Source organism: Prinia subflava, chromosome 5 (assembly GCF_021018805.1).
Source record: "Prinia subflava isolate CZ2003 ecotype Zambia chromosome 5, Cam_Psub_1.2, whole genome shotgun sequence".
In the NCBI taxonomy this organism is placed as follows: Eukaryota; Metazoa; Chordata; class Aves; order Passeriformes; family Cisticolidae; genus Prinia; species Prinia subflava.
The window spans coordinates 57,202,987-57,219,361 of NC_086251.1; the positions used below are offsets into that span (position 1 = coordinate 57,202,987).

Consider the following 16,375-nt stretch of genomic DNA (forward strand, 5'->3'; position numbering starts at 1 on the left):
CAGCTCGGTATGGATTGGCTCATGTAGAATTAAATCTGCCTGGAGTTATGATTTAGATAGAATTGGGAAGAATTAATTGTGTCTTGGTTGAAGAAAATAACGACTCCTGATAAAATATAAGGTGTGTTAAATACAGAGAGTTCTGTGAATACTGAGATTTGGGAACCCAATAAAACCAGAGGGTCAGGCACTGACCTGTTCTTCCTTCAATTTTATCAAGTTACTCAGCAGCAGCATTCATGAAACATGGATTCCTGTGGCTTTGTGCCTGCAGTTGGATTTCTTGGTCTCTAACAAGAGGCAAACATTGATTCAAGATTTTCCTTTGGCTGGAATTGGACACACACACACACACACACATACACAAGTATTGGCAGTGGACCTGGCAGTGCTGGGTTTGCAGTCGGACTCAATCATCTTGGAGGTCTTTTCCAACTAAAAGATCCTATGATTCATATTCCTGTGCTTGGATGAAGGAGCTTTGCTTGCTTAGGAGACAAGGGTAAAAAAAAAAAAAAGAGTCAATTAAGTGAAGGAAAATTCAAGGGGACAAAAGGAAACACCTTCTGATATCTGGTCAAGTTTCTAATATGAATATTATGGATCGGATCTAACCTTAAAAATTAAAAACACTAGTATCTACCAAGATGTTTCTAGTGTCTTTTTTTACCTCAAATTCTGTGGGATTTAAAAGAAAAACCCACAACAATTTGTCAATAGCTTGGCTTTACATTTTGTCCCCTCCCAAGTATCTTGTGGATTTGGGCAGTTTGGTGAATGCCTTATCAGATATTTTGACACCCTCAGGTGCAAAGAATATAAATCCATAAAAGACAACCAGATAAATGCATATTTATCTGGCTCCACATACCTTCTACTGTGTGCTCTGTGTCCTGCAACAGTGACGTGGTGGGAATACACAGGGGAGTTCATGTCTGTGGATGGGGAGGCTTTACAGGAGGGTTATCTGCTTTTGGTCTGTGGGGAGCTCAGGGATGTGCAGAGCATCCCTGAGTGCATCATCACTGGGCTGTGCCCTTTGTGTCGACAAGTGTGAGCTGAATTTTGGCCAGAGATGGTTCAATAAGATAATCTTTCCAATTTTAACTTGCAGCCCTGGGTTGTTTCCCTGTGGGATGGGACATTCAGAATTGCTGATGCTCCCAGCATGTCCCACTTCTGGAGTGTGGAGGTGATGGGGTGGCAAGCATGGGGAGAGCCCAGGTTTGGGGGGTTTGGGGGTGTCTCTCCTTTTCCAAACTGGAGGTGCTGCCTAATGACAAAAGGAAAAAAACCTTCCAACAATGTTAAAGTGGTGAGACAGAAAGCAGCTCTTTAATGAAAGCTTTCAGGTACACGGATATGGCTCTGTGCACACATGAAAAAGGATTTTCACAATTTTTATGAGGTTAATTAATTAATATACCTAGCCAGTACATCCAGTAGGAAATCAGTTACTCCAGTAACCCACTCTTGGGTCAGCCCTTTGGAGCTGGTCCCAGGGCTTCATTGCCCTGTTTTCTTGTCATATCTGTAAAGATCTGGTGGAAAACAAAATGTCCCTCTCAGAAATTCTCTCCTTAAGTATAATATTAAACAGAATTTCAAGCAAGTGTTTGAAAAGGGTTAGCTTATAATGAGAAAGGGCAGGAAAACTACTAGAAAATATACAACTATATATTAAAATCTGCAAGACTACAAATACGTGAAAAAAAAAAAAAGCTAAAAAATCTTCAGGCATCAGTGGAGATGCAGGTGTGGAGGGAATGGCAGTACAGGGGGATGAGCTCCAGCAAACTTTTTGGTCCCCAGGGATTTAGGATGTCCCCTGAGCTGGGCTGAGGGGGCTGTCCCAGCAGAAGGGGGCTGGTAGAATCAGGGATATTTTATGTAATGCTCAGGCTTTACTCTCTGTCTCCTGCTGCCAGTAGTGAGGGCATCTTCCTGTGGGCAGGAAAGCAAATTTTTAAAGCTGACATTCAGGCTTAAAGAATATTTGTGATGGATCGGAATAAATGCCTTAAGCGTAAAAGTGTTAAATTTCACAAAATCTAAACTTCTATTTCTCCCATTGCGTGGCTTTTAAATATTTTAAAATCTGCCTTTCTGTAGAAAATCCAATAATCTCCAGATTATTTTTTCCAAAATTCATGCTTATAAAGAAAAAAGATAGAAATATTTTTTTAGTACATGTTCCATATTCAATAGAATAATGTTTGCAGAATGTACATTCCAGTCACAGTTATAAACACTCTGGGTAGGGCAATGTGTAGCTCATGCAAACTCCATGTCATTTTTATGTTAAAATCAGTATGCACGCCTGAGTAAATGTGTGTTGTTGTCATAACCATTCTTTGGCTATTATGAGGAAATTTTGTAAAAATATCCTTTTTTTCTCTACAAGAACTGCTGAAAGGAACATTTCCTATAATTTTTATGCAGCAATGATTGTTAATAGTTACATTTTAAAAGCTTTTTAGCACTTTTTAGTGAATGGGACCATATATATCATAGCTGTATTCAACCAAATTCAAAATTAAGAGTAAAAATGAAGAAAAAACTGAAGATTACCATGGACAACAATTTTAAAACATCTGCTTTCCCCAGCGTCGCCTGCTACTCTGTCCCTCATCCCACAGATCCTGGTTGTGTCCTGCAAAACAGGCTCAGACCTGCCAGGAAGAAAAAATTACTTCTGTCAAGCAAAAGAGTCATTATCAGCCTTGGGCAGGCATACAATTCAGCATTTAAAACTCAGTTTGCACGTTAATTTAATGTTGCTTTCAAGAGATGTATAAAATTAAAGAGAAACATGCTATTTTGCCCAGATGTTGTGAATAAATGAATGTTTTCTGAATTGTTAAAGCATTGGGGCTTATATCGGTGTTTTGTGGTGTAGGAAGCTCCTTGCATTACCAGGAGTTATCCTGTTTTATCACAAATTCTTTTCAGATGTCCACTTGGATTTCCCTCCAAAATGTCCAGACAGCAGTTACTGTCACAAGTAACTCTGATTCTGCTGTGTAACACAAGGAGGATTTTACTGCACTTTGCCACTGACAACAGCCCTTTCTCTCTTTTGCTCTTTGTCCTTTCAGAATCTAGTTTTTTGTTGGGAAACGCCCAGATCGTGGACTGGCCCGTAGTTTATAGTAATGACGGATTTTGTAAACTCTCTGGATACCACCGAGCTGACGTCATGCAGAAGAGCAGCACTTGCAGGTAATGCCCATTGGCTTTTTGTCACCACTTGGAGCACTTGGAAACTTTTAGTCTGCTGGGAAGAATGGTGAGGTTTTGCGTGTAGGAGAGGGGAATACGGATGACCTCGTCCCTGATAAGTAACAGCTGTGTTAATTACCCAATACTGCCTCATCCCTGATGAGTCACAGCCATATCCAGTAAAGATAAGTGTGATAGAAGGGAGTGGGTTAGCTGGGGTGGATCATGAAAGAAGGATTGGGATCCTAGAGAGAGTCTCTGCTGTGAAGTCAGTCTGGGTGTGCAGTCAGAGCCTGTTGTTGGAGGCTGCAGTCACAGTCTAGCTGGGTAAAAGCCTGCAGTCACAGCCTGCACACCAATCCCTGCAGTCACAGTCTAGCTGGGTAAAAGCCTGCAGTCACAGTCTGCACACTGATCCCTGCAGTCACAGCCTGCACACTGATTCCTGCATTCCCAGTCTAGCTGGGTAAAGCCTGCAGTCACAGCCTGCACATTGATCCCTGCAGTCCCAGTCTAGCTGGGTAAAAGCCTGCAGTCACAGTCTATCCAGGTAAAAGCCTGCAGTCACAGTCTGCACACTGATCCCTGCAGTCACAGTCTAGCTGGGTAAAAGCCTGCAGTCACAGCCTGCACACTGATCCCTGCAGTCACAGCCTGCACACTGATCCCTGCAGTCACAGTCTGCACACTGATCCCTGCAGTCACACTCTGCACACTGATCCCTGCAGTCACACTCTGCACACCGATCCCTGCAGTCACAGTCTGCACACTGATCCCTGCACTCACAGCCTGCACACTGATCCCTGCAGGCACAGTCTAGCTGGGTAAAAGCTGCAGTCACAGCCTGCACACTGATCCCTACAGGCAGAGTTCAGCAGGAAATAACCAGCAGTCAGGGGCTGCAAGGGAACCTCCAGCAGGAGCTTGCTGCAGCCAGAGTCAGTGAATGGTTGGAGTCAGGATGGCTGAGCTGTAAAGAGGGATAAACCAGGGCCCTTTTCAAGCTTTTTAAACAAGAAGTCTGTGTCTTGGCTTATTTCTACCGTCGAACAAGAGGGCTGCTGCAGCATTTTGGGAGAAAGGATTGAGGTAAGAAAGGCATTGTTTTGCAGGTGTTGAAATATTAAAACAGGCTTTAAACGAAACCAGCAACTTAGACAGAATATGGTAAAGCATTGTGAAATTTATCCTGGCTAGTATTGGTGAGAACATACTCTAGGTAATGATCCAGTAAAGAGAGTGGTGTTTTAGGTAATATAGCTCAAAGGCACTTTTGTTAGATTGTTCTGAGTTCTGCTGTTGCCATGCCATGAGGCAGATGCTCTTCTGTAGCCCACACTGGCCCCTTTTATTAAGCATACATAGAGCCCAGTAATGCACAAAGTGCATCTTTATTCCCGTGAGAGTGATTAGGCTGCTGATATATTTACTCTAAGCATTGCAGCTTTGTGGCTTTTTTTCTTTTAGTGGTGGTCTTCCAGGAGCAAGCAGCTGTGATTTGTGGCTGGATGTGCATTTGAGCTGTGCCTGCTGCATCCTTTAGAAAGAGATGCCTTTGGGGAAGGATAGGCTCCCTGTGTGTGAGCAAAACAAACGAGGGACAGAGGCAAGAAGGGAGGGCTGAGATACAAGTTTGTGTAGGTTTTCCTTTTCTGCCTTCAGGGAGGGACCAATTCCAGCCACTGGGGCCAGAGGATGGAATATGTGGAAGTGTTCAAGGCCAGGCTGGATGGAGCTTGGAGCAACCTGATCTGGTGGAAGGGGTCCCTGCCCACAGCAGGGAGTGTGGATCTTTAAGGTCCCTTTCATCCCAAACCATTCTGTGGTTCTGTGATCTACAGTGATAATTTCTGGGAGATGATGCTGCTGTGCATCATCTGGTGATCAGCTGATGCTTCAGGTGGCAGGGGCAGGGTGGGCAGTGAGCCTGTCCCTGGATGGCAGTCCCTGCTTTCTCCAGAAAGCAGCATGTGCTGGTGTGTGGTCACTGCAGGATCCTGTTTTGAGCACATTCAAATCGTACAAATTGAGGAGGAAGTACTGTGGAAAATGGAATTGGTAGCAAAGATTTTTTTTTTCTTTCATCGTTGTTCTGGACACCCACCTCTGGATTTTGATGGGAGCCTTGTCTACACTCAAAGCATGATCAGCACTGTTGTGTCTGGCTCTTGGACAGCCTGGATGGGGCTTTGAGCAAGCTGGTCTGGTAGAAGGTGTCCCTGCCCATGGCAGGGGGTTGGAACAAGATGATCTGTAAGATCCCTTCCAACCTAAACCATTTAGGGATTCTGTGAGTTACATGTGCAGAGTGACGTTTCTAACTTGTTAGGAGGCCTTCCTGAGCAGTTGGCGCTGCTCTCTGGTGAGAGATATGGAGATTATTTGCTTTAAAGGCCAATGTTGCCCTCTTAGTAGTCTAAGAGGCAGAATGTCACTGTATTTTTATTTATTTATTTATTTATTTTGATATCTGGAGCTATTATTTTCAGTATTTTCTGAATCAGGCTCCCAGTCCAGTTTTGCTACGTTATGGCCAGATTGTGTATAAAATTTGCTTTATACGTAGGGTTTGTTTTACTGATCTAAGACAAGAGCTTTGGGCCAAGAGTGCTGTCATGCCACCTCCTAATTGCATGTTTTGGAAAGGTCTGCTTTTCAATGGCAAAAATCCAACCAAATTAAATACAAACTATGTAAATCTAGCCCCTGATCAGTTTTTATTACTGATCATGAGTGTGATAAAGGACAGTTAATAAATATTGCAATGTTTGGTCCATTTACCTCAGGCTATAAGTGCCTCAAAATCAGTAGTCCAGGGAGAACTCACTGTATTCTCTTTCCCACCCCATCTCCTACATTGGGACTATTCATATGCTGTGTAGGTGTGGCACTCATGGACATGGTTTAGTGATGGACTGGGCAGTGTTGGATTCGATGATCTTAAAGATCTTTCCCAACCTAAATAATTCTGTGGTTCTGTGATTTTAAGTCTCAGCTGGTCTTGCCTGATAGAGATCACAGGGAGGGGTGGATCAACTGAAGGCACTGGAGGTGTGAGTGATTTTTGTTCCAGCTTAGGCAATGAGTTAGTCCTGTGACAGGCTGGTAATTCCTTTGATTTTGCACCTCTATCATCTTTTTAATCAGCAACAATATGCCCACTGGCAGGAAAATCACTTAGAAATCCCACAGTATGAGTGCCAGTCTCCTTAGTTTCACAGGCACTATATAAAAAGCACATTCTACGTAGAAGTCAGGCTGTACTGGGTGATGGGAGTTGATATGTGCTCTTTCTGAGCTCACATGGCACTCAAGATTGCAGGTGTAGATTGGGCTGATACATAGAATAATTGGTATAAGTGAGTGTAAAATGCATAGAATTTTTAGGTGGAAGAACTTTCATCTGCTGTGCCAGGTGAAAATGAGCTGACAGTCCAGGAGGAATGGGACATGAGATGCTTCTGACCCCCATTTAACAAAAAAAAGAGCCCTGGCTGGAGGTATATCAGTAGGTCAGCCAGCATCCAGGAAAATCACTGGTTTCATGCCCAGTTGTCCACGGACGTGACCATGTGTGTCTTCATGAGCACATTGAAAGAGTAAACAGTTGTAAAACACCAAAATGCAGTTTAATGTTGCAAGCTATATCAGTGTTCTCTAAATATTGCTGCTCATCAGCTAAGCTCTGTGATTTCATCACGCCTTTGGAAGAGCAGGCATTCTTTAGTGGAGCTACCTTGGCATTTGACATTTGGCATTCAGTCTAGGCTTTGCTTTGCTTGCCTTTCCTTGCACATGAGATTTTCACAGCCACTGTTCTTGCTGGAACACTTGGTCAGCATCTCTGCATCTCTGCATCTCTGCTCTGCCTTGTTTTGATTTACTGCCCTGCCAAGTGGGATTAAAAAACAGTCTGCAAGGGAAATCCTGGCTCTAGTGAAACCAATGGCAAAAATCCCACTGTGCTCAAGAAGTGGGATTATGCATGGTGGGTACAGCTGGAATTGAAAAAGGCTGGATTTGGTGCTGGGGTGGCACCTCTGTGGCCTGATTTTTGTGTGTCCTTGCAGTGCCAAAGCTGTGCAGAGAAGCCCCACTGAGGATGCCCCTGGGACTCACAGAGCTGCACCTCAGAAATGGTGTCTGCTCCTCACCTTGCAGAGTTTTGAAGCTATTGATGTGTGTCTGTATTTGCTGTTCCTCCTGGGTGGATGTTTGTCTCTCGTAATTGATGCCCTGACTGCTTTTGGATGAAGAGAGCTGTACATTTGGTATAGGGTTGGATGTCTTCTGTGCCTCACTTTTCCTCTGTCCTGGAGAATTCCTCTCCAACAGCTGTTACTGCCCTGAAAACCCAGAGCTGCTCTGGTGCTGCTGCTCTGCATCCTGGCAGAGGACAGAGGAGCACAGTGGGAAACTTCAGACAAGGCTTTTCTGTGCCAAGAGGGAGGTGGGAGCCCGTGTCCTAAATGACAACTGGTCTGTTTTAGATGTGCAGAAAATAGTTAAGGTTCTGCCTCTCTCTGTGTATTTCAGCAAGTCTTGCCTCTCTTTGATGAGTTTGTTTTCTGTGTAGTAGGATTCCCAGTAGCAGAGTGGTTTTGATATTTATGCCTTGTACAGTTTGCACTGAAGACATTTGACAAGCACTAAATAACAAACAAAAAAAAAGAGACAGAAAAAGACAGTGATTGACTAAAGAAGTAGGAGTCCCTCCATGTGTACAAAATAGGACAGACTAAATTAAATTAAACCTGTGATAAGCAAAAATCTTATGTAACTCATGCAGTGAAATGCTCTGAGGTTCCTTTGGTGCTGTTAAAAATTGCCTTCTGAAAAATGTTTTTATTGTTCCAGAAGCCTTTAAAATGTCTTTTTATGTGTGAATATAATAAGAGATTTAAGCATTACAGGTTTACTGCAACAATAAGCTCCCTGTAATTTAAAACATAAAGTTGATTGATCATGTTCTGTAGTACTACCTGGTATTGTCCACCTCTCATCATCAAGTGGGATTTGTCATTTTAGCTCTAATTAATGATGACTTTCTGTATTATAAGTCATGTAAAATCAAGCACTTCAACAAATTTTTGCTATTTTTTCCTTCAGGACTATGAGAAACATTGTTTTAAGTCTCAAGAAAATAAAAAAGAGATGCATCACAGCATTGAAAAAGGCACAGATTAAAAAAATTAAAAACTGAACTCTTTTTGTTGTCATCTCATGTATAAATGTATAAAAGGTTATCAGGTGAAATGGGGAGGAAAGACAGGTCATTTGAAAACGAGCAGTAGGCTGTATTCTGCATGTCCTTGAGACAGCTGTGCATGTTAATGATGATCAGGACATTAATGAACCCTCGTGCCTGGGTAAAACCATTTCCTGTTCCTGCTGTCAGCTGCTGTGGTGGCATCTCCTTTGCTGTCCCAAAGGTGACAGTTTTGCCATGCCATTTGTAGGCTCAGAGAATCATCTGGGTTGGGAAGGACCTCTGAGGTCATTGGGACCAACCCCTACCCCAGGAGTGTCACCTTCACCACGAAGCCACGTTCCCAAGAGCCACATCCTCTGCTTTCTGAACTCTTCCAGGGGTGGCAATGCCACAGCATTCCTGGGCAGCCTGTTCCAGTGCCTCAACACCCCTCCAGTGATGTTTTTCCTAATGCCCAGTCTCATCAATGTCTGTGCCTGTGTTACCAGTGAAGAGGCAGCTGTAGTGACACTCAGATGCTGCAGCCACTCTGATGCTCCATCACCCAGACCAGGCACCCCCTTGTTGTGGGAGCAGCTCCACTGCCTCCCTGGGCTGGCTGTGGAGAGAAAAGATTCATGGTCTGGCCTTCAATGAGTGCTTTAATGCTTGCTGAGCCTCTAACCACTGTGTTGTTTTATTGTTTCTTTCAGAGCAGTAGACATAAAATAAATGTTTATTGAACCTTTGGAGGTCTGTTGATCAATAAGAGAAGCTGCACTGAAACCACAGAGGCACTGATAGCTTTTTCCCTTCATATTCTCAGGGTTTTGTTTTGGAGGTTTCAGCTGAGGCTCAAACTATTTGTGAACTAAGAGAATGGGGGTGGGGAGGGGAGTCTGATCAATTAAAAGTATATTCATCCAAGTGTCTGAAAGCTTTTATCTGATGTTCCATTTTCTTTTAGTTCTGTAATTGAGAATTTGCACAGAGCAGCCTTCACTTATTTTTAATCCAGGGGAGAATGACAATAAAAGTCTGGCTGTTTCCTTACAAAGGATGTCAAAAGTAAGGTCAGGGGGCTGGGTTTGCTTACACCACCTGGAGGTCTGACCTGGAAAAGAATGCAAAGATGAGATGGTTAAGTGGCAAGAAATAGCAGAGTTAAAATTAAATTTTTATATTCTCAGCCTGGAGAGAGATGAGTCTCCAAAAGCTTTTTAGTATTTTCCACTGAACTATTAAAGAAATGCAGTTTACAGCAAATAAAAGGAGGATGAATTTCATTGTTTGGTAGTAGTGCAGACATAGCTACACATAGCCCCTTACTGTTTAAATCCTACTTCTATTTGTATTGGTATTTAGTAAAAGAATTCTAATTATCTTGTTGTCCCAGATGCATCTTGACAAGATTAGATTTGCAGCCATCAGTTCAGCCAACAGCCTTTACCTGTAGTAGCTTACATCCCTCTTCCAGAAGGTTTTTCAGGAAGATTGAACAAAATTTGGGAGATTTTAGAGGTTTTGTTCAATTTTCTCTGTTTTGACAGCAATACTGCCATGGCCTGCAGCTGTGGTGATAATGGTTTCATAAGCTGTCAGCTCTTTTTCTAACCATATATCCTTAAAGATATACTCAGTAAATCACTTAATGAAGCATTATGTTGGATTTATTTGCAGTCATTTACAGTAAGAAGGTGGTCATGGTTACTCAGTATTGTAGGTGTCCTTGTGACACTCTAAATATTTAAATGGAGTGTAAATCATTATTAAACCTTGGTGAATGACAGTTCATAGCATCTTCAGTGCTTTTGCTATTTAAGGTGATTGTAACAATGTGGTTGCTTGTTTAGAAAAAAAAGAGAAATATTTGTGTTTTTTTCAGTTTTATGTATGGTGAATTGACAGACAAGAAGACCATTGAAAAAGTCAGACAGACTTTCGACAACTATGAGTCAAACTGCTTTGAAATCCTCCTCTACAAGAAAAACAGTATGTATATATTTGTGTGTGGTGCTGGGAGTGTAAAAGCATATTTAAAGCATGTAATAGACTGAAAGAAATTTTCATTTTGACATGGGAGTAAATTTGGGGCAAGATTTCAAGAAGTAACAGGTATTTTGGTTGCCACAGCTCAGGAAGGGAGCTCCCTTTTCAGGCCAAGCATTCACATTGCCAAGAATAGTAGCTGTTCCCTGCTGTCTCTAGTCTGGATCCTTCTTTCAAAATATATATTTAGTTCTGAGGATTGTTTCCCTGGAGGGAAAAACTGACTGGGTTAAGTGAAAAGGAATGCAGGATGAGGCTCCCCCACCTCCCTCAGGAACTCCCCCATGTCTCCACAAGTGAGAACCCAGGCCCTGGCTGCTCCTGGCAGTGTTGTGGTGCCTCCGTGGTTGTAAACCAACACGTTCCAGCTCTGGGGACAGCACTGAGCCTGGCACACAGCCCAGGGATTAGTTAGGAAACCAGGGACTTCCACAGCTTCATGAGATTCAGGGCCTGTCATCCTTCTTCTTGGTGGCACTGGGCTTGCAAGAAGGTGCCAGAACCGGAGATTTTATTTGTTTTGTTTTAACCATGAGCCGTTCCAGTCACATTTTCTGCCCTGGGCAGAACCTTGTTGACCTCAGAGCAGGTTCTGAGCACAGCCCGTGCTGCTGTGTGGCCTCAGGCTGGACTTGTGGGCAGATCAGCTGAGCTGGTGGTTGCAATTCCTGCTGTTGTCAGTGGAAATTAATGACCTCCTTCACTAGCACACACCATCTTCCCAGGACAGAAAGCCAAAACTCAAATTAAATGTGCTCCAGGAAAGCTGGTTCCTCTACTCTGTGTAGAATTAGTCCAGTAGACTGGGTTGGTGGCCAAGAGCAGTCCAAGACCAATCCTGATGGAGATGTTCTCCTCAGTTTGGCCCTCAATGCCCTGTACAGTGTGCAGGTGCTGTGGGATCTTCCCCCTTGTTCACCTGCCTGGAGCCCGGAATCTGAGGCCATGCTTCCCCTGGGTGGGCTTTGATGCTGGCATGGGATTAGCAGAGCTTTTCCCTGCATGCTGTGGCTGAGGGAAGGGAATGCTGTGCCTCAGGAAAGAGCTCCCTGTGCCTGACTGCCCCATTTCACTGCAAACTCACCTAAACCTTCCATGACATTGAAGGGAGCGTCCTGGACGTCTTCTCTTCTGCTTTATCTCTGTTTTCCTTTTTTAGACTAAATCTTCCTGTGTGGGCACTAAAATAGCAGGAAATGCCTGTAGAGTTCTCCAGTTCTGCCTGCATCAAGGCATTTTAGCCAACGTGTTAATTAGAGATGCCAGAGCAGCCCTGAAGTCCAGCTGTTCCTGCAGGTGCCCAGGGGAGCCCTCCAAATGACCTCTTTTTGGTTCCTAAGCATATGGATGTGTCTGTTCCACAGATTTTCTGCTTCTCTTCCCGTTTCCTGTGCAGGTCACCTGGATCAGGAGAAGTTCCTGGGACAGTCTCATGTTGGGTGTCTTTGGTGGTGGTGCCCAGCACTGCCATGCCCTGTGTCCATGGGATTTCCAGGGTGGATCCCAGAGAGCCTGTGCTCTTCCCAACCCTGGCTTCTCTTAGTAAATGCTGGAGCAGCTCTTGCTCTAGAATGGCCCTGAATCAAATTTCTTTCTATTTTATTTATGTATAAAAAGAGAAAAGTCTTGGTGACTTTCCTGTAACAAGGCAGATGCTTTTTGCTTTGGAGTGTGGATTGTCTGCTGAAGCTTGATCATGCTGCAGAGATTTATTGAGCTGCAGTTGCCTTAATAAAATCTTCACCTTTGCCCAGATCTCCAAGCCTGCACTTTCCATAAGTTATGCAGGATTACAGAAGGACTTTATGGAAAATTACTCAATATTCCCCTCCAGGCTTGAGTCACTTCCCATCCCTAACATGTTGTCAGCTTTCTTCTCCATCACCCGAAGCCCAGAACCTCAACCTCTCACTCATGCTCACCTCTTGGCTCCAGCTCAGCAGCTGGTGTGCTCAGGGTTTGCTTCCATTGGCCATTCCCTGAGCGTTGTGAAAGATGATACTTCAAGACCCTGCCTGCTTAACCTTCAGGCTGAAAATTGGAGCAGAGAAGGAAATAAAGGTTAGCTATCTGTTGGTATGAGTGTACTTCTGCAGAGTGTAGGTGGTCACTCTGTGGAAGGGCTTGTGTTTATCACCTACATGAGGCTTGCAGTGCCTTCAGAGCACCCTCCCACCTGCATTTTCAAACTGTAGATCCAGCTGTGCTGTGTATTTTTGATAATGTGGCACAATGTGGGGTTTTTGTTTTTTCCCTTTACCCACTCCCTTTTGCTTCTGGCAGAGGGAGATTTTGAGGTTTTCAGGTTGTTTTCCCATCCTTCTCTGCTGTGTTAGAGGTGATCTTTAAGGGCTGATGTTCTCTGGCAGCATCTCTGCTGCCTTCACACTCCCCTTGGTGTTCCAACCCAGCTTGCAGGTTCCAGCTTCAAGACTGGAAAGCTTGCTGCAACTCTCTTCTGCTTTGCTGCATTCCCTTAGTACACAGTCCTTACCTCTGCCCACACAACTATTCACCAACCACATTAGGCATGCCTGCAAATATATATATATATATATATATGTCTATGCATGCCTCTCTGTATATGGTAATACTCAGGAAACCTCTTTAGCTGCTTTTCCTCATTTTGCTGCTTCTACAGCAGTAGCCTTCTTTGCTTCTTTGATTTTTGTCAGCACCCTTGTACAGGGTGTTTTGCCTACTTGCTTTCGTCTCAAAAGGTACAATGGATTCCCAGGTGTAAGTGCAAGTTCCTTCTCCAGAAAGCTGCAGCACTCTGTTTTAGTACTTATGAGAAGTCTTTTGTCTTGGGTTAGCAACTGGGAATTAAGATAATCACGTAATCAGCATAATGGCTTTGGAATTATCACAAAAAGCAGTCCCACACCTCTCCCACTTCTCCAGTTTACTGGTAGATGAGATACTGGTTTAATCCCGGTTGAATTTCTATAAACCCTGGTGGGTTTTAATCTTCCCCACAGTAGTCCCAGCCCAAATGGTTTTCTGTGCCCTCTGGGATCTGTGCTGCAGTTCCTGGCACAGCTCCCAGACCCGGCGCATCAGAGGAGATTTGGGGGGGCCAGCAGTGCCCGTGTGGGGTAACAGTGGGCAGGAGGCTGGTGTCAGTGTGTCAGCTCTCAGGCAGCCCAGGAGAAAAGCCATGCTGTCGGCTCGCTGAAAGCACATCAAATCCAGAGGTAATTATCTGGCTGTGAAGGCATTTATGGTGCAGCACGTGTAGGTGCTGGTTTGGGAGGGAGGGACACGGAGCTCTGCTGGGTGGGGAACATCTGACACTGACAGCCCTGCAGGGGAACAGGATCTGTCTAAGGAAATTGCTCCGAGTGTCCCAGGGTTTCACCCTTGTGGAGCACACCTGCGTGTGTGTGTAGGGGGCTGCCACGTGTGTGTCAGCCTGGAAGAGCAGCTGCAGCTCCTGAGCACCCTCAGGAGCCCTCTGCAAACAGGGGGGATTTACCAAAAGCGAAGCTGACCACTCCAAACACAAGGGCTGGTTTTGGGTGTTTATTTGATGGGTGGTAGGATTTGAAAAACACTTGGTTTCATTTCAAAAGTTAAATATGGAGAACTGTGCTGGGAGAGTGCTGCACTGGGCAGGACAGTGAGGAGGGCTGACCTGAAACACAAAAAAATATCAAATCTGATTTGTCCTGATAGGGCATTGAGAGTCCAACTCAAGTCCTCTTAAATAATGTAGTAATAAAATTTGGAGCAATTCACAGTATAGGCTATCATTTTTGGATTTGATAGCTCCATATTATATAAAGGTATAATCAAAGATGCCATCCACCTGTTTTTTTCTCACCTTTCTACCTTTCAGACCTAAGTTCATGCAACATGCTGGGAAAAAACAAGAGCAAGAGGGGAAGAACAATGGTTTTTATTTCAGAATGAATTTTTATGTAGTCTCCTGTCTCTGTTTATCATCTAATTTGATTAATGAAGCTGTGAAAATTGGGAATATGTTGTTTTACTTGGAGGAAGTAAAATTAAAAACTCTGGAAGGTGCAGAAATATTGAATTACTCACCTAAACTACATGTGTGTTTTAATAATGTGTACATATTATGGGTTCAGGGTCCTTCATGCTACACCACATTCCAATGTCACTTTTTTCTCTGCTCCAGGAACCCCAGTTTGGTTCTACATGCAAATTGCACCTATAAGAAATGAGCATGAAAAAGTGGTTTTGTTCTTGTGCACTTTTAAGGATATCACTTTATTCAAGCAACCGATCGAAGATGATTCAACAAAAGGTAAACATGGAATATTCTTATTTTTTGTGAATGATAGAAGTAAATGCTGAGCTCAGACCTGTCATGTCTGTGATCTGTGTCTTGAACTGAGGAAATGTATTATGACTTGTCAGAGTTTCAATGCCACACTCCTTAATTATTAAAAAAAAATAGGATAAATCACCATGAGTGGAAATACCCTACCAGTGTTTTTGTAGAGTCCCAAGCCTTCCTTTTTCTTTGTAATTTACTTCTTCATCACTACAGCTGGCTGTAAATCTAAAAATTACACAGTTTTGAGTTGCATGAATGCTGTGCTGTTTTGGGAGATCTTTCTGTTATGGGACAGGTGTCATCTTTTCAGGAAAATCATAATTCCAGCTCCTTGTGATGAGATGCTGGTATTTCTTCCCATTCTCCCTCTTGGAGGTGAAATGTGAGAGAAGCAGCCTGCTTGAGTCATTTATTACAGCTCAGGAGTGATGACTGCATGGCAGTGGGCATCAAGCCTGTCACTTTTCAGCTGCAGGGCAGGATTTTGTTGGAATGCTCTTGTCACTGAACAGCTCACGGCCAGGCCTGCAGCCTTGCAGGAGAAATTGGTGGGGAAAGGTGCAGAGGATCTGGCAGCATCATCCTCTGCCTGAGTTACAGAACACGTGTCTTGTGTCAGGTTTACATGTGTATTGCTTTGGGTGAAACAATGCACGCTTACAGAAAGGAGGACATTATCCACCTCTCCTGGAAGTTGCCTCCTGGTGATTAATTCCTTACTATGTTTTTCCCTTCATGCTTGAAGAAGGTTTGATATCTCACTTGGAGCTGCTGTGCTCTAGGCCATCCTTTTTAGGATGAGGTTGGTGTCATTTGAATGCAAACAGCGTTTAAAGTAATTTCTTAATATCTAGATAGCACTTAAATACAAGTGTTTGGATAACTGAAAAGTCAGTTTATAAAGGCAGACTTAAAATGAAAGACTTCCCTCCCAGCCAACACTAAATATCACTTTTTTTTTTTTTGTCTAGAGAGAATTATCCGTAAAATTATAAGATCCTGATATAGGAATACCTTCTCAGCCATCATAAACTTTATTGCCTCTACAATTTAGCTAGCAACCTGCAAATGTTCTTTATTTCACTCTCAGCTCCATAGTGTGGAATTCTTCTGCCTGGAAATAATCTGAGTTTTTTTAGGGTAAATGCCAGTTAATTAAAAGGACTTTATAGGTGTCTGAAGGTGTGGGACTGGCTCCTTGCTTAAGTGTATGTGATACACAGTGTGAGCTCATCAAGGAAAAAGCCAGTCTTTGCAAGAATCCTCTTGTAAGGTTTCCTATTTGATGCTTTTTGGGGAAACCAAGGTGTATCTCACATGGAGCCAGCTCCCAGATCCCCCCTTTTTCCCTGCTCTGCCCCACTTCCCACAGGACTGCGTTGCAGTGAGAAGTGTTGGACTGCAGCAGGACAGAGAAAACATCCTGAGGGTGGCTCTCAAATGCAGAAATGATGAATGTTGCCTCCTTTAGATTCTCAGCTGGGAGATTCAAACTCTGCTGCTTTCCCTGGGGAGGCAGGGTTGTGCTCCAGGGGCTGAGCTCTTCCACTCCCCATCATGAGGAGGAGCAGAGTCCCTGTGGCATCCAGAACAGGAATATCTGT

The 16,375-nt window shown here is 43.7% G+C and overlaps 1 protein-coding gene across 1 annotated transcript in view; it reads left to right on the top strand.

Annotated features, from left to right (window-relative positions):
• KCNH5 (potassium voltage-gated channel subfamily H member 5) overlaps positions 1 to 16,375 on the top strand; it is a 152,120-nt gene that overhangs the window by 10,981 nt on the left and 124,764 nt on the right. The window contains exons 2-4 of the mRNA XM_063399554.1: positions 3,099 to 3,222; positions 10,299 to 10,405; positions 14,610 to 14,738. Of these exons, the coding sequence (XP_063255624.1) occupies positions 3,099 to 3,222; positions 10,299 to 10,405; positions 14,610 to 14,738 (360 nt within the window). The remainder of the gene's footprint in view (positions 1 to 3,098; positions 3,223 to 10,298; positions 10,406 to 14,609; positions 14,739 to 16,375) is intronic.